At 41.7% G+C, this 21,933-nt stretch overlaps 1 protein-coding gene across 1 annotated transcript in view; it reads left to right on the top strand.

Moving 5' to 3' along the window:
* The window catches only part of LOC146808751 (cell adhesion molecule CEACAM5-like), a 460,313-nt gene that overhangs the window by 347,553 nt on the left and 90,827 nt on the right, over positions 1 to 21,933 (top strand). Inside the window, exon 14 of the mRNA XM_085614788.1 lies at positions 20,850 to 20,985. Coding sequence (XP_085470914.1) covers positions 20,850 to 20,985 — 136 coding nt within the window. The remainder of the gene's footprint in view (positions 1 to 20,849; positions 20,986 to 21,933) is intronic.

Raw genomic sequence — 21,933 nt, 5'->3', positions numbered from 1 at the left:
AGAATGCGCTCACGACACTTCATCTCCTTTAGAGCTCTCTCTATGGTGCTTGGAGTGACGCTGGTGATTTGGCATGCCATATCGGAGCAGTTGGAGCAAAAATAGGATCCCTGCAATGAGTCCAAAAAGTAGTGGCAGTCCGCCAAACACAGAGTGCACGAAGTTGGGAATTATTCTGAGGACTGCTTGAAAAGGGGCTAACAGTCCTGAACACACGGTCTTAAATACATTTACAATACCGCTCATATCGGACATGTTTAAGATACGTTCCAACATTTCTGAGAAATGTATAGGGCAGTTTGTATTCAAAAGGGTACTTATCTCGGCAGAAGTCCTTGCGACTTGTAGATCATAGGTCTCTTTGGCCAAGGTCAGTGGCACAGTTTGTTGTAAAAGAATGGCTTTCATTCTGCTTTCATTCTGCTTAGAGTATCAATTCGTATAGAAGAAATGTTCAGTGAAGGCCATAGAGGCGACTCCCTGACTGTATGTATTTGTGGAAACAAGACTTGCATACAGCAAGTGACCCTGGATGTAACCGTTACTAGATATGGGATACCTGGCAATTTTTTTTTATTTAAACAAAGGGGTAACTGTTCCACAAAAAAGGAAGAACCTAAACCAGGTAATTGAAAGTGACACCCACATAAGAGCGATTAGTGTGAGTGATAGAGGAATTGCTCCTGTAATTTATAGTGCCCTCACACACCCTTGCGGGTGTCATGCTTCATCATAGGGCATTGCTCCTCGTGGGGGTGGCGCTGCAGTCCCTCACGGGCCCCGCAAGAGGGCTCTTTCACGGAGATCTTTTTAAGGAGTCGCCGCAGTTGTGCATGGGTGTATGAGGGCTTTGTAAAAGGGAGGAGTGTATTAAAATTAGATGGAACCCTGAACCGAAATTTTTATTCACGGGTCCAATCTGTAAATTAAAAATGTCCTGGAGTACCTCTTCGGAAAAGAATCTTGAGGGCAGGTGTGTAACTAGCTGCTGCTCACAGGATGAATGTGATAGTATTGAAAAATACGTAATAGGGTCAACATGTTTCGCGCACTCTAGAGGTCCATAAGGGATCCATTAGCGCTTCATCAGGACCAGTGAAAAAGATATAAATATAAAAAATAGTGATGAGGGAAACCGGATTCCAGGAGGAGCCTGTGAATCACAATACCCTATGATTAAAGGGAGATGTGTCCATGCTCTGAAGGTGCTTTGGTTTAAATGACCTAAATCCAACCTGGAAAAGATTAAAAAAAAGGGGAGAGAGAGCGAGAAAACAAACATTTCCTGTATTTGCATACCTGGCAACATGCCACAGCAGCTTTGATCATTCAACATGAGGTAACTTCCATTTGAAAGTAGTCCAAAAATTGGATTAATCACTGCAGCTGGTGAGCCTTGCAGGTGACAGGATACGTTTGTAGTGGAACCATCGCTGGCCCGATGTAAATTAATACCCTGACAAAGGAGAGAACCGCTTAGTGAGTTTTCACAGTTTGTACCGCTAAGAAACACTTCATGCCCCCCACTCCAACATCTATGTGTGTAATGTAAATCCCAAGATGTCTTGATGTATTCTTTACCCAACTTTTCATATTTGCCTGCTGGTATATATTTTAGGCAATATTGAAAATGGAAAGTTGTAACAGGCAGAGTAATTTTACCATGTATGATCCACTCAGCAGCTGTTTTTTCTGCCACCGTGAATGGTAATTTTTCCAGTTTTTCAATGCTCAGCAACGTATAGTCTGCTCCCCTTTGTGCCAGTCTTATCTGTTTGTCAGTGAGATTGAATTCTGAAAACAGTGATGTACAGTTGATTAAACACCAAGGCACATAGCCTGACCGCAAGTTTTGGAGCGTCCAGCCTAATAGCATTATAGAACGTAATTGAGACTGACCATGTTGCAGCATGACCAAGTCTTGTTCCATGATGTTTATGGCAGAAGACACAATGCTGTCCAATGAATATATCCTGGACGACAGAGCCGTTAACCCATTGTCTACTACAGAGAGAGATTTCTCTATATTAATACGATCAATTTCTCGTATTCGTTCTGCAGTCTCTGCTTGGGTAATCTTCCATATTTCATTATAAGCAGCGTAGATACCGGCATATATGAAATGTTTTTGACGCGGTTTTCTTGGTCCTAGCAAGAATTCCCTAAGTTCTGCGCCTTCTTTAAGTAAAGATAAGTGTTGTTTTACATCCTGCAGTGTAGCTTTCTGTAGCCAATCAAGGCAAAGTTTCCCTACACTGTATGTTGTTACTACCCCTGGATGCTGTCTTTGAACATAGCGTGGGTCTGGCCTATTGATAGTGAAAACCTGTGTTTTGTTCAGGAATCAATCTTTACAGTTGTTTGTGTCTGTGGGCCAGAGCAACCATTTTTTCCATTCTGGATCTGATGTGTTGTGCTGCAAAATTGTATGTACGTCGACCTCTCCCCGTGTAGTGCTATTACTTCCAGGTATAGGTATGGTCGGTGTGTTCATGTCTATGATCTTGGCTAATCCAAGGCAAGACGTTTGTTGGACAGTATCAATCAAAAACATAATTTGCTCAGGGATTAAACAGGTTCTAAACAAAGCTTCTACCCCCTGCACTTGCCAATCTTTTGCACCCCAGACAGATTTTGTCTCAATGTTGTCTTTCCAAAAGTCGAAACCCTGTCTAGACAGTTGGGCAATAAAGGCTGCAGAATAAATCTGTTTCGTGTTGTTTAACATATTTTTCGTTCCTGTCTTGTTCGCATTCTTAAAATAACACGATTCTGGATTTGATAAGATGAACCCCGAAAAATATGGAAATTTCTTTGAAAAGTTATTGAGCTACCCTTTGCAGGTGCAGGACAATGTTCCCATTGGTTATACCTAAATATATTTCTAGGTCTTGCAGTTTTATGCAAGAAATGATTACCATAGTGGTTATAACAATACATTTATTCATAGTCTGATGAACCCTCTAAATATTCATGATTGGTGAATACTGCAGACATTTCAAGATCAGGCATCATGTTATTAACAGTCTCGAAGTCCCAATCATCAGAAAAGGTACTAAAGGTAATACATTCACTTAATGAAATTTTAAATATGTGTAGACTCTTCAAATGTTCAGACGGGCCAAAAATGTCATATTCAGTTCTGTCCCAAACTATACCATCTGGTATAAGAACGGCTGTGATGTTCACTGCTGACAAGTCTCTTGCTTCACGAAGGGATGATTTGTGTGGCTGGAGAAGTAAGTTCACTCTTTTACTTGCTGTGTCCATTTGAATATATCTTCCATTTATCAGCATACCCAGAGTTATTACCAGAGCTAACCAAAGTAAAAAGAAGAATATTCCAAAAACAATCCATAGTTCAATCCATGGTGAAACCAGATAAGTCTTTTTCAGGAGATGAAAAAAGTCTGTTGCTTGTTCTTTGAAAGTTTTTTGTGCTGGTGTCGTTTCAGGTTCGCTGGGATCCTCAGAAAATGTATCAACGTTAATAAAATAGCCAGAGGCAGTTCTGTCAATGGTTGGAATTGCATCAGGATTCGTTGAATTCGCTGGAACCAGATGATCACTTGTTACTTCGTTGTAGACATGTGTATCAGGACGAACTGTTATTTGGGTCTCAAGAGGGACGAGCTCCATAGCTTTGTTGCTTAGTCCTTTATTTCTCACTGTAGAATCTTCAAAGGTGATGAGTCTCTCAGTTTGAACCTCTTGGATTGTAGCTTGCGGAGTGCACCTGCTACATCGACGGAGTCCACTTGGCCTACTGCTTAGTATCGGCCACATAGTGTGGTTTGATCAGGTCGATGGACACAAATCTTTTCTCCTTTTTACCAGCAACGGTCGGCAGTAGTACTGTTCTTGATCCGTGGATTGCTAGGACAGGTACTGGTTGTCTGTAAGAAGGCCCAAATTCCATCTTGTCTGCGATCTTTTCTCTGACTAGATCACCAAGCTTTGGGATCCAGACAGGCCTTGCTGGGATGGTTGGTTTTTCCCCAGTGGTGGTTGACTTCAGGAACACGTTGCTTTGTTTCGATCTTAGTTCATTTAAGTCCTGTAAAACAGCCTAACAATCTTTGATATCAAACTTTTTATTTTCCACCACTGTGCCTTTCATATCAAGGTCCGGAATCAACATTCTAGTTCCAAATAGGACTGCATATGGATTGACACCGCCTAGAGAACTTCTTGGCAAATTGTTTAATGAGCGTTGGACCCCATAAAGATGTTTGACCCACCCATCACCTGAACCTAATACCCTAGCTGTTATAGACTGCTTTATCTCCCGTTTTTTTCTTTTCACAATAGAATTTCCCTCAGGATGGAAAGGAGAAGAATACCGCAATGCTACGCCCAAACTGACCATGGCTTCTTTGTAAGCTCGAGAGCTAAACGCAGGACCTTGGTCAGAATATAGTGTGCCAATTGCGTATGTGCCGATAAAGACTCGCAAATCTTTTATAACAGTTGGAGCGTCAGCTGAGCGCTGAGGCCACATCCATAGGAACCTTGATTTAGTGTTCGTGGGATTGCATTTGTCCAAGAGGACGCCTGCACATAGATAGTTTAATGCTGTCTAAAAATAGTCTCTGAACTGGGCTGGCTATGTTGTAGTCAGGTGTCTGGTGGCGTTCTGTACTGCAATCTCTATTGCAGTCTATGCAGTTATTGATGAAGATATGAATCAGTGTATTCATTCCTGGCCACCAGTACATCTCTTTTAGTTTTTAAATTGTTTTAGAAATTTCCTGATGTGTCAGATCCTCTCCCAGATGTGCTACGTAAATCAAAGCTGCTCTTCGTTCCATGTTTGGTATTACCCTATCCCCCACTCCAGGGATTCAAGCAAACGGAACATTGTTCGCATCAATTATATATGAGTATTTGAGTGGAAACTTATTAGGTAACGCTGCACCGCTGCCTTTGCTTGAAGCATTGACAGCCAGTATTATTTCACTGTCTATTTTTGTTTTTGAACGAGTGATTGCAACTACGGAAGCCGTTTGCACTGCCCATTTCATGGCTTCATGAGCCAATGAATTCCCTTCAACGTGAACGTCATCACGTTGATGACTCAGCCTGTGTAGCACGTGAGTGTTTTTCAGTCCGTTTCGCAAGTGAACTCCTTGTTCCCAAAGTGTTTTATGCTTGATTGTGCCCCCTTTTGTATATTTGAAACCATTTTGAAGCCAATTCTGTAAATATTCATGGTATGATTGAACACAATAAAAAGAATCGCACACTATGAGTGTGGGGAATTCGCGATCCGAATATTCAAGTGCCATTTTAAATGCTTGTAGTTTAGTTCGCTGAGCTGTACTATCTCCTAGAGATTGCGTTTTTGTGACCATTGGTCTAAATTTGCCATCGAGCATACGACCTTTAACGATCGCGCATGCTGCACTATAAGCTTGCTTATCCCCTGTAGCGGGTTGTGCAGATCCGTCAGTATAAATTATAAATTCGTACTGGTCCAGAGGCAGAATTTCAGTAGGCAGAGGAAATTTGTGTCCTTATTGCAGGAATGCTTGTGTTTTTAGATAAACATATTCACCATCAGTTGCAGCAAGAGAATTAACCCACTGTATCCATCTTGGATGTAAAACGTTTGCATTCGGAATACTCGCTTTTGTAACTGCAGTAACACTGGTACAGGGGTTATGACTACAATGCGTTTCCACTGTGCTAGGGCTCTTTCTTTTGCTACAGCTGTTTGAACTGCTGTCAAAAAAATTTCTGTTGATGTAAACTTCATTTCTGCTTGCGTATTCAAATGTGATTTGTATGCAATTGGTACTTTTTCACCTTCGTTAAAAATTAAGTAGGTGAATCCGCATTGACCCGGAATGATTCGGATCACTAAGTTGCATATGTTTGCGCGCGTTTGTAAGTGTTTTGTTGATAACATGTCAGCTTGAAGTGAACGCAGGTGTTCCTGTGTCCAATGTGTGATTTTAAAATAAGGTTTGATTAATTTGTAGAGAGGTTTAACCCTTTCTGCGTCATTTAGAATGTATGTTCTTCCAAAATTTAGGAAACCTAGAATCGACTGTTTTCATTGTTTTTGGAGGTTGGAGCAGTGCGAACTTTTCTAAAAAGTTGGCTGCCAGGCTTTTGCCTTCACTTGATAGTTCATATCCTAGGAAAAGGACGTTGAGATGGGCAGTTCTCGATTTTTTTAAATTGAATTTATAACCCTCAGAGGCGAAGCCCAGTATAATGGCGTTCACCCTGTCCAAGTGTCTGTTCAGGTCATCGTCTGTCAGATAGATATCATCGACATATGACAATGCCTTGTCATCATAAATTTGTAGTAACTCTGTTACCCTTGCTGAGAATAACCCTGGACTATTCTTGAATCCCTGAGGGAGACGACAGAATTGTCGCTGGGTCCCCATTATTGAGAAGGCTGTCAAATACCTACTTTCAGGTGCTATGTTTTGACAAAAGAAACCATTTCTCAAATTATCCCTATTCCTGAGGTAATACCTCCTTTCAGAGGGCTCCTTTTGAGGAGATCTACCTTGGGATTGAGAATCTTTCTCTTTTAAATGTTGTTTGTTATTTTCCCATTTCTTTTTAGAAGAGGTAGGATTGTTTTTAGTAAAGGCCTTTTCAGGACTTTCAGACAGTTGTGGTTTATCCGGTTTCCCTCCCAAACTGTCTCGGCCTAATTCTTCATAGGATTTTTCAATTATTCTGGCTAGTTCTTGTGGTTGTTCTGTTACATCAAATTCCCTTAATTTCTGGCGGATTGCCACTGATGCTGCTTCTCCTTCAATATTAGATAATATTATTGTTGAGACCTGGTCGAAATTTTTCAGTAATTTCATACCTAAATTCAGAGCAGGCTCAGCCCCGTATTCGATTTGAATTTGTTTCAGGACATCTGGTATTATTGCCATAGACGGAACACCGTGTGTTTTAGTGTAGATAGCAGCAAAGACTGTGCCCCAAGTGGTGCAGTCTTCCCGATGTGGTGTGATCCCCATTGGTAAACATATTGTTAGAATTCTGTGTTTCTCATAAGGGCTAGTATTAGGAAATACTGCTTCGATTTGAGTAATTTTATGAGCTATCCAGAATGGAATTTGTTCATGTTTTGTGGGCATTTTTCCCATGACTGCGTGAAAAGTCTGTGGAGTGATTTTTAGCGCATTCCTCTGGTGAGAGGTTTGTCTTGGAATTGCTATTGTCGGTTGGACTGTGAAAGTCCTCATGACATATTGAACCAATTGTCTATAAATTTTGATCAACTCTTTGAGTTGAGCAAGTAATTCTACATCTGTCATTTCTTCAATGTCAGGATGAGGTGTGTAGCCGGCTAAAATCGGCCATGTAGCTCCTGGTCTACCTAGTGGACTGAGCCTGGTAATATGATTGTAATGTTTTAGGGCGCCTTTAAACCAGAGATCATGCTCCTGGTATGTGGGTGGAATTTCAATATCCTCAAAAGAAATATATTCCTTAGGTGGTTCATCTTCTTTGTAGAAGTGAAACCTTTTAGTTACTGGATTTGATTCTGGGAATACTATCCATGAATAGAATACTCTGTCTGGTCAGATTCATGTGCCTCTATCACAAAAACTGCCCTACCACCTCTAGGTGTTAGGCCATGTTTTATAGGTTTTAGAGTGATGGCTCTCCTTCAATTTGGAGCGATGATTTTCACATTTTCATTGGTTTCATTAAAACCTGTATAATCAAAAGCTGCTGCGATTTCGTCGGGTACAGCTCCACCAGTTTCGGTGTTTGTGCCGTTTTCGGACATTGTTCAATGAAAGTTGCAGAGCAAATTTCAAGGGAACAAAGATAAGGTGCACAGTAGCTATGTCGGATATTATCCCTACCCACCCCAGACGTCTTATGGAGTATTATGAGTAGGCGTCTCTGAGAAAAGCATGACTGAATTACTTCAGTATCTAGCGTAAAATTAGTGCCTTACCAAACCGTTGGGCGCCATGTAGTGTAGTTCCTATATCCCTGATAGGCTCTGAGCATTGGAATAATATACAATATAGTTTTGACATAGGACTAAGGTCAGTATGTCTCTATCGAGTACATTAAACTTAATTACTTGTGTGTGCCAGCTAACTCAGAGGTCACTAGAAACTTTTCGAATAAACAAGAAGGGATTAGTTTCTGACAACCACATAAACATGACAACTTTGTTTCCCTTAGAATCGGAACAATCTCAGAATCGTGGAAACAATAGATAACAGTTTCACTCAGGCAATCGTGCATGCTTCGTTTCTACAGAGTTACACAGAAATAGATAGACGGGCGTTTCAATAAAAAGGGTTTATTGAACAGTCTTATATCTAGTGCAAGAGTATGAACTGCTACAATCGTAAGACAGAATGCGAAGTAAAATATGTACAGCGTTAGCAGTAATATAAAATAATACTGCAATAGCATGGTTTATAGCTATAACAGATAGTCATAAAAATACATACATAAATAACACAGGCTAAAATGTTAATTCTCATCTGATTCTTCTACCCCAGTGTACCTAACCTAAGTGTAGTACGAGGTAAGAAGTAGGTGCTGTTTGTCTATAGTCTAGTTTAGCTATAGTTGCCAAGATTTGCCAAAAGTCCCTCTAGGTTCTAGTCCGCTCCATACCTTAGAATGAGCGAGGTTAGAGTCTCTTTCCGATTCTCGATCTCTAACACCCCGCAAGGGGAGTCAGAAACACTGGAGCTGGATTCTCTGCGAGGAGGATGACTGCGTCTGGTCAGTGCGTCAGGCAGGGACTTAACTTCCTTCCGAACTTGCCGTGGCAAGCCGCGTTGTGCAAGTAGGTAGCCGAACCATGGTTTGCCATGGTAAGTGAAGGTATATTTATACCTTGAAGGTGTTTAGGAATGTCAGTATTGATGTAAAAGTCGGGCAGAAGAACGTCATGAATAAACCCCTAAGGAATAGATATTCATGCATAATAAATGAGTTCTTGGAGAAATCAACATCCAAGCAAGGGGAAGTCCTAAAGGCTTAAGAGTCTGGTTTTCCAAGAACTCGTCGTGACGTAGATGAACGGATGTAGGTGGCCATGCCTGTATTTGGTTAGCATGGATAATGCCTAAATAAGGGTAGGATTTCTATGCCTAAATATGGGCAATGCAAATTGTGCCTATATAAGGACATAAATCGGGAAACCTATATAGGGTATCTAAATTGACACACAACACCTGTTGCGGGCACTAGGCCTACCCACACAAGTGAGGTACCATTTTTCTTGGAAGACTTTGGGGAATGCAGGGTGGGTGTAATTTTGTAGATCCACGCAGATTCCAGAACTTTCCACCACAGAAATGTGTGGAAAGTGTTTTTTGGGACAAATTTTGAGGTTTGCAAAGGATTCTGGGTAACAGAACCTGGTGAGAGCCAGACAAGTCACCCCATCCTGAATTCCCCTGGATGTCTAGTTTTCAAGAATGTATAGGATTTGCTAGGTTTCCCTAGGTGCTGGCAGAGCTAGGGTTCAAAATCTACAGCTAAGCACTTTGCAAAAAAAGTGTCAGTTTTCACAGTGAAAATGTGGTGTGTTCACGTTGCGTTTTGGGCTGTTTCCTGTGTAGTGTAGTTCCTATATCCCTGATAGGCTCTGTGCATTGGAATAATATACACTATAGTTTTGACATAGGACTAAGGTCAGTATGTCTCTATCGAGTACATTAAACTTAATTACTTGTGTGTGCCAGCTAACTCAGAGGTCAGCAAAAAAAAGTGTCAGTTTTCACTGTAAAAAGAAAGAGTGTCCACGTTGCGTTTTGAGCCATATCCTGTAACGGGCACTAGGCCTACCCACACAAGTGAGGTACCATTTTTATCGGGAGACTTAGGGTAACACAGAATTGTAAAGCAACTGTTATTACCTATTGACTTTCGATGCATTTCTGCCTTCCAAATGAAAGACAATGTGTAAACAAGCATTTGCAATGCAATAGGTCTCGCCTTTGGGACCTTACATGTATTTAGCTATGCAGCACATTAACCTGGGTGCTGAAACATCTACTGTTCTTTAACATGGAGGGAAAGTAAGCACCAAACTGCGTGACACCAGGCACATGACACGTGGGCACACATGGAGAGAACACGTGGAGAGAAATATTGCCTTTCAGCGGGAAATGGTATAGTCCAAAGCTCTGTTTTTAATATAAAATCAGGGCCTTCGGGGGTCATATCACTGAAAATACAAGATTTAAAACAAATATTATTGTCTACGGGTGCTCGTGGAAGACAATTTCTATGGACTGGAATCTAGAGAATGCTAAAATGATTCTGGTATTTTACTGACCTCTGCAGGTTGTTTTCTATCAAGAAAGTTATATAGAGGCAGTTGAACAGAAAAAAAGTCTTTAAGCGGAAGCAGACAAGTCCTAGGGCTGATCTCCAGAGCCCACAAAGTACAAACACATATAATTTTTTATTGTATAATTTAATAAAAACCTTTACAAAAAGGAATCGCTCAAGGCGGGAGTTCATAAAAATAAACTACAATTTCATCATTTATGCAAGCAACAATAAAAGAGGTATGGAACAGTTTGGCTTAGCCCAGCGTTTCCTGTTGAGCTGGCTTGTGCCTTGCTCCGACGAAATGTCTATTCATCTGATGAGCTTTGGGTGGACCTTAGTCCCAAACATGTAATATAAAAACATGAATTAAATAGAGCCTATGAATTACATTTGTATTTACAAACAGCTAAATTAGTAGTATCGTATATCACACTTGTGGTCAATTATTATAATAGGGATGTTACAGGTCCTTGGCCTCTAAAGTGCCCAATAGTTAACCAAGATTTATTTTCAATGTGGTAAAAGGAAAGCTTTTTGTGTCAGGCATTTCCCCAGTTAAATAATGCTAATTCCAGGGGATGGTGAGCCCTTGATTGGAGCTGTTTATGGTGCGCCGGATCTCTTCATTTTCTCCTCCACTGCCCCCATGAATTGTACGAACCGGCATGCCAGCTGTATGTCTCCTCCTCCAAAGCAAGCCTTCACTGCTTCCCTGCAGGTTCTTATCCTCTTCATGTTAAAGATTGATTTTAAAAAAAAACCATCGTTCTGGGTCCAGTCCGCGGCAGATGCATCGTAGATGCATGATGCTCTCTTCTGCATTCCCGCAAAGGCGGCACTTAGTTATTTCTGCGAATCGCTTCCATGGTGGAAGGTGAGGCAGAAAAAGGAAGAATTCCCAATCGAAACCGGAAATATTTCTTTTTTAATCTCCTGTTGAAGCCAGCACACAGATAATTTTGCGGGCCAGGGTTTGTATAACTGCAGCACGCACCAACCATGAGACCTTCCCCTGAGCGCTTCTTTGTCCTCTAGTGCTGACAGCCTTTTTACTGTCATATTTACCAAAGGCTTGAAACTGTTCTGCGTTCCCGGGGCTGCCCTGAGCTCCTTCGGGCCTAGGCGATTTATGGATGCGTTCAGGTAATCTCTTGGGGTGCAGGCTTTGCTTGAGTTTATCTCTTTCCATAGATGGAAATTCAGAGAGCTCTTATCGGAGCCTCTGATCCTAAACGAGCATTTCACATGAGCGGCGTTTCGAGCTATTTTTTGCGACTATAGACCAAACTCCAGCCTGATTTGTGCGGGAGAGACATAATTTGGTAGGTTGAAGATTATTATTGCTGATCTCAACACAGTTTGTTCCAAAGTATCCTCATCTTTTCCACCGAGGCACTCGCTTCCATAAGTGATAGCTGGGATTAACTTTGCTTGTAGAATTTGTAGTAAGGGGTTAAAGCTTGGCCCAGCAGTTTTGAGTTCCAGAGATTTTAGAGCTACTGCTATGGAGTTTCTTCTTGATTTTATGGCTTCTTTTTGTGGTTTAAAAGTACCTTTCTCGTCAAGTATCACCTCTAGGTACTTATATTCCGCCACAACTTCCATGGGTGCACCTGTCAGGTTCCAGTGAATCCCAGTTGTGTTCTTTTTCGGGTTAAAGCGGATAACCTTTGACTTATCTAGGTTTATGGTTAGACCGTTAGATGCTGCGTGATTGATAGTCGTATTTAGCAGGTGCTGAAGCCCGATTGGAGTTCGGCTAATTAGCAGGACGTCGTCAGCATACAGTAGGTTAGAGAGTGACAGCCCCCCTAGCCTGGCTTCATGTGAGATACTGTTGTTTTATTCTGAAGAAAGGTCTGCCATAAACAAGTTAAAAAGCATGGGGGCCAGCACACACCCCTGCTTCAATTCCCTCATAGTTGGTATTCTCCTTGACAGCTAATCACCGGTTCCTAGCTTTGCTTGAACCCAAGTGTTAGTATGTAGGAGGATTATCTGCCTTAATAGCGCTCTTGGAATTTCCATCTTCGCTAGTTTAGCCCACAATTTGTGCCTGTTTATACTCTCAAAAGCAGCAGAATAGTCAATGAAGCAAAGAAAAAGGGGGAGATTTGCTGCTTTGACGCCATCCATCAATAGCTTCAGGGCAAGTAGATTTGTAATGGTCCCCGTACCTTTGCAAAAGCCTGTCTGATTGATGGGGATGAGGTCTTTTTCATTTGCCCATGCTGTTAATTCGTCCAGGAAGAGACCGGCATAGTATTTCGCCTCGACATCAATTAGGGCACATACACATATAAGTATATACTAAAGTATATACAAGAGGTCTCGAATGCTCGACCTAAAAAGAAGTCACTATGAAAAACATCGTATAATTCTCATGCTAGTATGGGTACTCACAATTTCGGAAATGTGCAAATTTCTAGTGTTTATAAACTCTATATTTTGTTCCAATTTCAGAAATACATACGGGTCTTTCATACCGATTTTTCCATGTATATATTTTCCCAAATTAATTGCTATATACCCGGTACATAATAAAAAAACATTGCAATACGCTGCTCAGTTATTGGCTCTGGGTTCGTCGGGTTCTTGGTGAACCTACAAGTCCTATATATCCCCACAACCAGAAAGGTCCAGCGGATGTAACAGTATATTGTTTTCAAACAGCTGTCATAATTAGAAGAAGTTACAGGTGAAAACGTTGGCACAAATGGCTGTTTCTTTCAACTAATTATCAATTTTTCCTATATTCAACTGTTAGTTTCTATAAAGAAACCTTGAAGGATCTACACAAATGACCCCTTGCTGAATTCAGAACTTTGTCTACTTTTCTAAAATGTATAGCTTTCCAGGATCCATTATTGCTTGCATACCCATTTCTACCATTAACTGGAAGAAGGTTAAAAGCACAAAAAATAGCAAAAATAGGCTGTGTCCCAGTAAAATGCCAAAACTGTGTAGAAAATGTTGGTTTTCTGACAAAAGTCTGTCAGTCCCTAAAAGCTGGAAAAATGGTGATTTCATCCCCACAAACCCTTTGTTGATACCATTTGCAGGGAAGAAAACAGACGCTTTCATTTGCAGCACTTTTTTCCCATTTAAAAAAAATATTATTTAGCTGTATTTTGGCTAATTTCTGAGTCCCCTCCATGGGAATCCACAAACCCTGGGTACCTTTAGGATCCCCATGATGTTGAAAGAAAAGGACACAAATTTGGCGTGGATACCTTATGTGGTCAAAAAGTAACAGGGTGCTAAGCGCAAACTTCACCAAATAGCCAAAAAAAAGGCTTAGCATCTGGGAAGGTCTAGCAGCGAATGGGTTAATCCCTCTGGGCCTGAGTCTTTATTTGGGACTGTCAAATAGTATGAGATTGGGAACGCTTAATTCTATAGTTCGTCAGACCTAACAGTAGTTGGGGGGGGGGTGTCTCTTGCAAATAAATGCCCTTTCGTAAGTTATCACATGACTAAATATAGGTTTACACTGGAGATTTCTCCAAGTGCCTTCCGAAGTCAAAGCCAAAGGAACTCCAACCATAGTTTTTTTGATCTTGTATTTGTATGTTCCATGACAGTCATTGTCACAGAACTATGGTCAGTCTGTGGGACATCCAATGGGACAATGAACTATACAATCCTAGTTTTCGGCCCAAAAAATAATGGAATTCACTATCTGTGTTGTGCCCATCCGTAGTAGCGCCCAGACAACATATCCATTTGGCCTCTATTTGTTTTATGAGCAGCTCCCTATTCCCCCCACCACGACTTTCAACAATATGATCAATTCCAAAGAACCAAAAACTTGTATCATTTGGATGGACCAATCTATAATGGCCAGTCATGGGGAATCTACTGTCACCATTTCTCAGTGCTCTGTGGTGTTCCTGAATGCGTGCCTTGAAAATACGAGTAGTACAACCTACATAAATCATATTGCACTTACATCCAATTCTGTACACAACAAAGCGTGTATTGCAGTTGATGAAGTGCTTGATGGTATGTACTTGGGATGTGTTAAATTTAAAGTCTTTGGTTTTGTTTTTAACATGTGGGCACATATTACAACCATCACAGGTGTAAAATCCACATGATTTGGATGCTAACCAAGTTCCCTTTTCTTGTGTGGTGGTTACGTAATTAGGGCACAGAGAATCTCTCAATGTGTGCCCCCTTCTGTACCCCACCCTAGGGTTCCTTTCAATTGAATTACATAATCCTGGAACATCCAGAATTTAATGCTTCTGCCATAAGTTCATTCTCATTTTTGCAGCTCAACAGGAGAATGTTTCTACAACATAATTAAACTTCTTACATACATATACTTTTTTGCTATTTAACTGAATATTTGGTGTTTTGTTCCTTTGGTGTGCTTACTGGATTCATTTTGATTTAGAACATGCATAGCACATCGTGCCATTAAATGCCTGCTTAACAGCACTCCAAACAGATTTGTTAAATTTCCTGGTTGAAAGTAATCTAATAAATTGGCAACATTGTGAACAGTCAAACACCTTTTCCCAACACAATTTTCAGAGCACGTGGGGGTCCCAATCCCATAGCTCTGTCTGGCTGTGAATGTCTTCAGGGGAGAGTTCCATAACTGGTGATGTTGATAATGTGCCGTTTCATTATTGATGAAGTGTAATGTTTGGTGGGAAGTTATTGTCAATGATGTTGGATCAAGTGTCTCGGAGAGCGATGGCCTTGTGAGCAAGGAGGGTGGTCATGAAACCTATGCATCGTTTGACTCATGAGGATTGAGTGAAAGAATTGTTGGGGTTGTTTACTGTGTTTAAGCTTTCACATTTCTCCCAGGGTTTTACATGATCTGAAGGAGGAAGGGCAGTCACAGATCTTTGTGTTAACCTCTTGTTGTCAAGCTTTTAACATTAGCTATTTGATGTGCACCATCACCTCCTGCACAAATAACATCTTTCATTAACTCAAAACTTTGTATTTGCCAAAATTGACAGCTCACCAAAAGAGATTGGTGAACTGTATGAAAATCTGTTGTTGAGGCTGCGCGATCAAACCTGTCAAAGTTAATAACAGTTTCCTGTTGAATCTAGATCACATGACTGTACGCTGGTGTGGGAAAAAAAACAGCTTTGCACCATATGTGTCATGGCTCAATCACTAATCATCATTGGGAAGAGCGTGCTGTAAATTTGCTGGGATTGCAGCACTTCTAGGGTGTTGCCGGTTTCAATGTAGGTGGAATCAAGGCATCAATGTTATCTGAGAATCCAGGGCGTGTCAGAGATTCATGGGGTTTATCACAAGAGGCAAAGGAGGGTGGGAGGTGGACTTGATTACAACGCATCTCTTCCACAATGGTCTTGGCCAAATCTTCCTAAGAAAGAGGGATTTACTTATCCTTGGTACGAGGGATGTGTCCGTATCACTTGGTGAGATTTCAGAATAAAAGTATTTACCTTCCTCCTAAATCAAATTTTAAGTTTGTTACAGAATTATAAAATAATATGATGACTTTCTTGGAGGCGCCTTAATTCAGACACACCGAAGATCTATTGAAGGTCTTCAGGATTCTGTCTGTGTTGTGTTGAGACTTATACATTTTATAGAGTAGACCTCATGCTTTGTTGAAAGTCTTGGAAACTGAAAATCACTCTGTGATAAATCTGTTAGGGATCAAACAACCCCTTTTATCCTCGCATATTCTTTTTTCATTTATCATCTTTGGTGGTTTCTGGCTAAATATTTTGAGCTTGCTTGTCCGGAGTTTTAAATTGTGTGTCTTTTGCTTTATATTAAAAGCAGCACATAAAGATGAAGAAATCCCAGTGTTAAAATGGTTCAGCTAGAGGTTTGGGGGTGCTGTTTCTTACCTAGGATAAATAGTGCCCGCCATTGTGATGAAGTTCATCTTTTTCCCTGATCACACCCATTTTATTGCTGACTTGTTTTGATGGTTTTTGAATTCTATATACTGGGGCACTGCTGTTTAGTCCCCACTTTATGGGATCTGACTCCTAAAAGAGGGTAAAATTGGTTAAGCCTCAGTTGACATAGTTAACTGCCCTGTAATTCCATAACATATCATTCAGTAAAATACATCAATGGCAAGGAAAGTTAACCGTCACCTGTAGACTGCAGCTCATATTATGACATTCCAGTAGGGTGACAAGGAAAACATGGCTTCAGACCTAAATCTGTAGTCTGACCGCTACAGCTTTTAAACCTGCAGGTGAACCTGTTAAAATGACAATTATTGACAGGAGAGAAATGTACTTTTAAATATTGAATAAGGAATCCCTAAATTGGAATTGTAGCCCACACAGTAGGGTATATAGTATTTAAAAGTGGTACATGTTGGCATCTTCCTTAAGTGACTAGCCTCTAAAGCTGTTTACACTGTACAGAGATGTAGCTAATCCTATGAGGAAAACCAAAGTGCAATTTTATATTAGGATAAGCTTCAGAAATGATTCCACCACTGTTGTAATATTTATTTAAACTGCACTTAAGGGGTGTAATTGGTTTCTGATAAATATACAGGGTAGGTAACGTTCAAAATGTTAGACTGCCTTCTAGGCCTGGGCAGAATTTTTAATTCCGTCGGTGAAATCGGAGGAATTTTGGTAATTCCATGTTGCTCTTGTTAAGCACAATTATTGATAAATTAATATTCTGCCGCCTTGCCAGCGGAATTCAAAATTATGCAGTGATTTCTAAAGTTAGTAACCGCTGCATTCCACTCGGTGCCCTTGCATACTCTGCAGTGATTAAAAGTTTCAATTAATGCAGAGTATGTAAGGGTGCTGAGTGATATGCATTGGTTTCTAAACTTCAGAAACCACTGCATACCACTCGGCGCCCTTACATACTCTGCAGTGTTTAAAAGTTTTATTCTCTGCAGAGTGTGCAAGGGCTCCAGATGGGATTTGGCTGCTCTATTTTCTTAACACACAATGCATCCTTGTGTCCATTTTTGATGCGAGGGTGCATTTTACTCAAAGCAAGTAGTGTATTTACTTCGTGTGACATTTACTCTCATGCAGTTACCATGAGAGTACTTTTCCATTTTTCTAGATACTCAGTTACACTATCATGTTTAGTTTATATTCAGAATTTGTATTCCGTTAATTGAACAAGGATGTTTAAAAATTAAATAATATTGCGTTTTAGAATAATGTAATTAGTTTATATTTCATTTCAAATAATCAACAGCATTTACAAATAGCATTAGGGTAATTACTTAATAAAGGCATTTGATGTTGTTGATAGGTGGGAGAAGTAAAGGTGAGACGAACTGAAGTTTGGAAAGCAAATGTATTAGGAAATGAAGGTTTGGAAAAGTAAAAATTGTTGTAGGATTGACACCCAGCCGCCTCCTACTATGCAATATCAAAGGAATTTAGAATTAATTAGTTCTGGTTGGGGAGGTTCTAGTTTCCGAGAGTGGTATGTTCAACCTGCAGAAACCAGGCCACGCGGAGTTCAACAAAGGAGAGAACTTGGGAAAGTGAATACGTGCCACTGAGACTGGACATTAATGTGTGTGTTCGGTGACTCTCTTGGGCTCATGGCTGCAGGAGGTATAGAAAGCCTTGAGATGCATGATGATTGCAGGGCTCTATCTTCTCCATGAATGAGAGGATTACCAACACCAGCAGTAAAGGCAACATGTAACTACATTTTAAGAGCTATTATTCAGCTTGCTGTGGGATGATCCTATTACAAGATGGCCAAACTGATGATACAGATGTGGCCGCTGTTGAACGTGCGGTTACAAGGATGCTGGTGTGATACCCATCTCATTATGGGAGTGTTGAAGATAAATGCACTCGCTAACATGGACCATTGATTATTAGACCTGTTGATTGCTTCTCCAGGGTGCTAGTTCTGGTGAACCGCGCATTGTGCGGTAGGAGCGGGGAAGAGAATAGTGTCTTAAGGAGCTCAAAATCTATGTCTTGACCTCCTACGACCTCAGGGCCTTACAGTGGAAAGGATGGGCTCTCTGTCTGACAAAGAAAGCAGGTGATATCTGTATTGTAGCTATTATTAGACCAGCAGATGTTGTAGCACCAAGGCACAGGGGGATGAGCGGCAACTGTACCCTAGTTATGCCAGTGGCGTAACAGGAATGATGCTTCCCCTGCAGAGTGTGGTGAGGGGCCCTGAGTTTCCCATATCTTACAGTTATTCATTGGCCTTAGGCTGAATGGAGGCCGCTGAAGGGTTTGGGGCCCTTGAAAGGTTGAGGTCCCCACCCTGCCCCTGAATTAGGCATATCTTTTACTACCCACCACCAGGAAGTGCAGAGTTCCCCTGCTTCTTGTTTCCCCAGGACCCATGGCTCCTTGCTTGTCTTGCAGTGGATATTGGTCCTTCACTGCACGCAGGGTGTGGTAATAAGACATTATCACCTTACTGTCTGGGTGATGTGTGCAAGTTTGTCTTCAGTAAGGAGGCTGTTGCACCTTTTTCGCATGGGGCGGGGTCTTGTCCATCTTACACATATGCTGTACTCAAAAATCAGAACACCACCACCAGGATAGGCTCCCACGCAAAAAATATGGAATGAAATCCTGAGTTATTTCCACATTAGTAGTCCTGCTCTTCATCCTACTGGAGTTCAAGTGTTAGTTCACTTATTCACTTGGAAGGTGAGATGGCGCAGTCCTTATACTCTCACTTATGCAGAGGGCCAAATAATTTTATATTTTATTTGCGATCTCCAACTTTATAAAACCTTAACTTTTAGAAGAGAATGTGGAGAGTCAGAGAACACAGTCTTTGTACCCTCACTCATGTGGAAGGCCATTAAATGTAGTGCATACACACACACGCTTACAGTATCACACTATGCCGTGTTATACTCCCACTCATCTGGAGCACCACATGGTACAGCCTTACCCATACACATGCTTACAAGGACAGAGTATGCAGTCTTCGTACCCTTATCATGTGGAAGGCACACAGTGCAATACACACACAGTCAAAATATGCAGTGTTATACTCCCACTAATGTGGGGCACCATAGGGCGTGGCCTTATACACACACACACACACACACACACACATGCACACACACAGTTTTACAAGGATAGAGCAGGCAGTCTTTGTACTCCCTATCATGTGGAGCGCCATACAGTGCAGTGCTTACACACACACACGCGCACACACACAATTACCGTGTCAGAATATGCAGTGTTATACTCATGTGTAACATCAAAGGGTACAGCCTTACCCATACACATGCTTACAAGGACAGAGTATGGAGTCTTGGCACATTTATAATGTCACTGCATGCAGTGTTATACTTCCACTCATGTGCAGAGGGCCACAGCATACATTCTTACACACACCCACACACTTGTTTACAAGGCAGAGGATGCAGTCTTTGTACTCCCATCCATGTGGAGCGCCATACAGGGCAGTGCTTACACACACACACATTTACTAGGCAGATTATGCTGTCTTTGTACTCCCACCCATGTGGAGCTCCACAGGGCTCAGCACTTACACACTCACCAGTATACAAGGTAGAGTATGCAGTCTTTGTACTCCCACTCATGTGGAGCTCCACAGGGCTCAGCACTTACACACTCACCAGTATACAAGGTAGAGTATGCAGTCTTTGTACTCCCACTCATGTGGAGTGCCATACAGTTCAATGATTACACACACACATTTATAATGTCAGCAAGTGCAGTATTATACTCCCACTCATGTGGAGCGCCACAGGGTACACTCTTACACACACACCCACACACATGTTTACAAGGCAGAGTGTGCAGTCTTTATACTCCCACCCATGTGAAGTTCCATACAGCGCAGTGCTTACTCACACACACATTTTTTCAAGGTAGAGTATGTAGTCTTGATTCTCCCATCCATGTGAAGTGCCATACAGCGCAGTGCTTACACACACACACACACATGTTTACAATGCAGAGTATGCAGTCTTCTTACTGCCACTCACGTGGAGCGCCACAGGGCTCAGCACTTACATACTCTCCAGTACACAAGGGAAGGCCATACAGTGCAGTGCTTACACACACACACGTTTACAAAGACAGAGTATGCTGTCTCAGTATTCCCAATGTGGAGTGCCATACAGCACAGTGATTAAACACGCATGTTTATAATGTCAGCATATGCAGTGCTATACTCCCACTCATGTGGTGCGTCCCAGGGTACATACGTACACACACACCAGAGTATGCAGTCTTGTACTCCCACTCATGTGGAGCACCAAAGGGCTCAGCGCATACACTCTCACCAGTATACAAGGGAGAATATGCAGTCTTTGTACTCCCACACAGGTGGAGTGTCAAAGGGCTCACCACAGTGTACATCCCCTACACTTTAGGAGCGTCACATTAATGGTTATGTGACAGTAGGTGTTGATAAATGGGGCAAAAAGTACAGAGTAGTGGTTGCACATGTGGGTGCTGAAGCCTTCATACACTGAAGAATGGTATGTAGAGAGCTCCTTGGCACAAGAATATGTGAAAACATAGCAATATATGACTTTCCAAACCTTCACCTCTCTCCTTGATTTTCAGGAACAGACCCATCCCAAGATAACAGTGCAGGTCTCTCAGTTGTAGCTATCGTTGGCATTGCGACTGCCATCCTAATGGTGTTCTTCATTGAGTGTCTGCTGTTTTACATCTTTGTGATAAAGAAACCTGGCTCAGGGTAAGTGTGCATAGAGAATTCTACCAAGATATCTTCATCTGTGACTTCATTCCACCAATGGTTTCTAACTTCTCCTCGTTGTTTCCTTTCTGGGATTAATCCCCATCTCCCTTCGTCTTCTTGGTCTGTCTCTAGCCCTTCCTGTGTGTTTCCTTTCTGGGATTAGCCCCCCTCTCCATTCATCTTCAGGGTATGTCTCCAGCCTTTCCTTAGTGTTTTTTCTCCTGGATTAACCCCCCTCCTTCATATTCAGGCTCTGTGTCTAGCTATTCCTCAGTGTTTCCTTTCGAGGATTAACCCCCCTCTCCCTTCATCTCCAGTGTCTGTCTCCAGCCCTTCCTTAGTGTTCTTTGTCCGGGATTAGCACCCCCTGTTCATCTTCAGGCTCTGTCTCTAGCTCTTCCTCAGTGTTTCCTTCCTGAGATTTGCCCCATCTGCCTTCATATTCAACATCTCTCTAAAACCCTTCCTCATTGTTTCCTTTCTGGGATCAACCCCTATCTCCCTTCATCATCAGGGTCTGTCTCTATCGCTTCCTCTGTGTTTCCTTTTTAGGATTAAAGCCCATCTCATTTTGTCTTTAGGGTCTGTCTCTAGCCCATCCTCAGTGATTCCTTCCCGGGATGAAACCCCTCTCCTTTGTCTTTGGCTCTGACTCTAGACCTTCCTCAGTGTTTCTTTCCTGGAATTAACCCCCATCTCCCTTCATCCTCAAGGTCTGTCTCTAGTTCTTCCTCAGTGTTTTCTTCCCTGGATTAACCTGCATCTCCCTTCATCTTCAGGGTATGTCTCTAGCCCTTCCTCAGTGTTTCCTTCCTGGGATTAACCCTCTTCTCCCTTCGTCTTCAGGGTCTGTGTTAGACCTGAAACCTTGGCGTGAGTTTCCCTTCCACTTTTTGATGGTGTGCCTCGATTGTTTTGCTGGTGTTGTCCGCTCAGGGCACTGCG

Source organism: Triturus cristatus, chromosome 7 (genome assembly GCF_964204655.1).
Source record: "Triturus cristatus chromosome 7, aTriCri1.1, whole genome shotgun sequence".
NCBI lineage: Eukaryota > Metazoa > Chordata > Amphibia > Caudata > Salamandridae > Triturus > Triturus cristatus.
The sequence above is the reverse complement of the archived record's forward strand: the minus strand, read 5'-3'. Positions and strand labels throughout refer to the sequence as shown.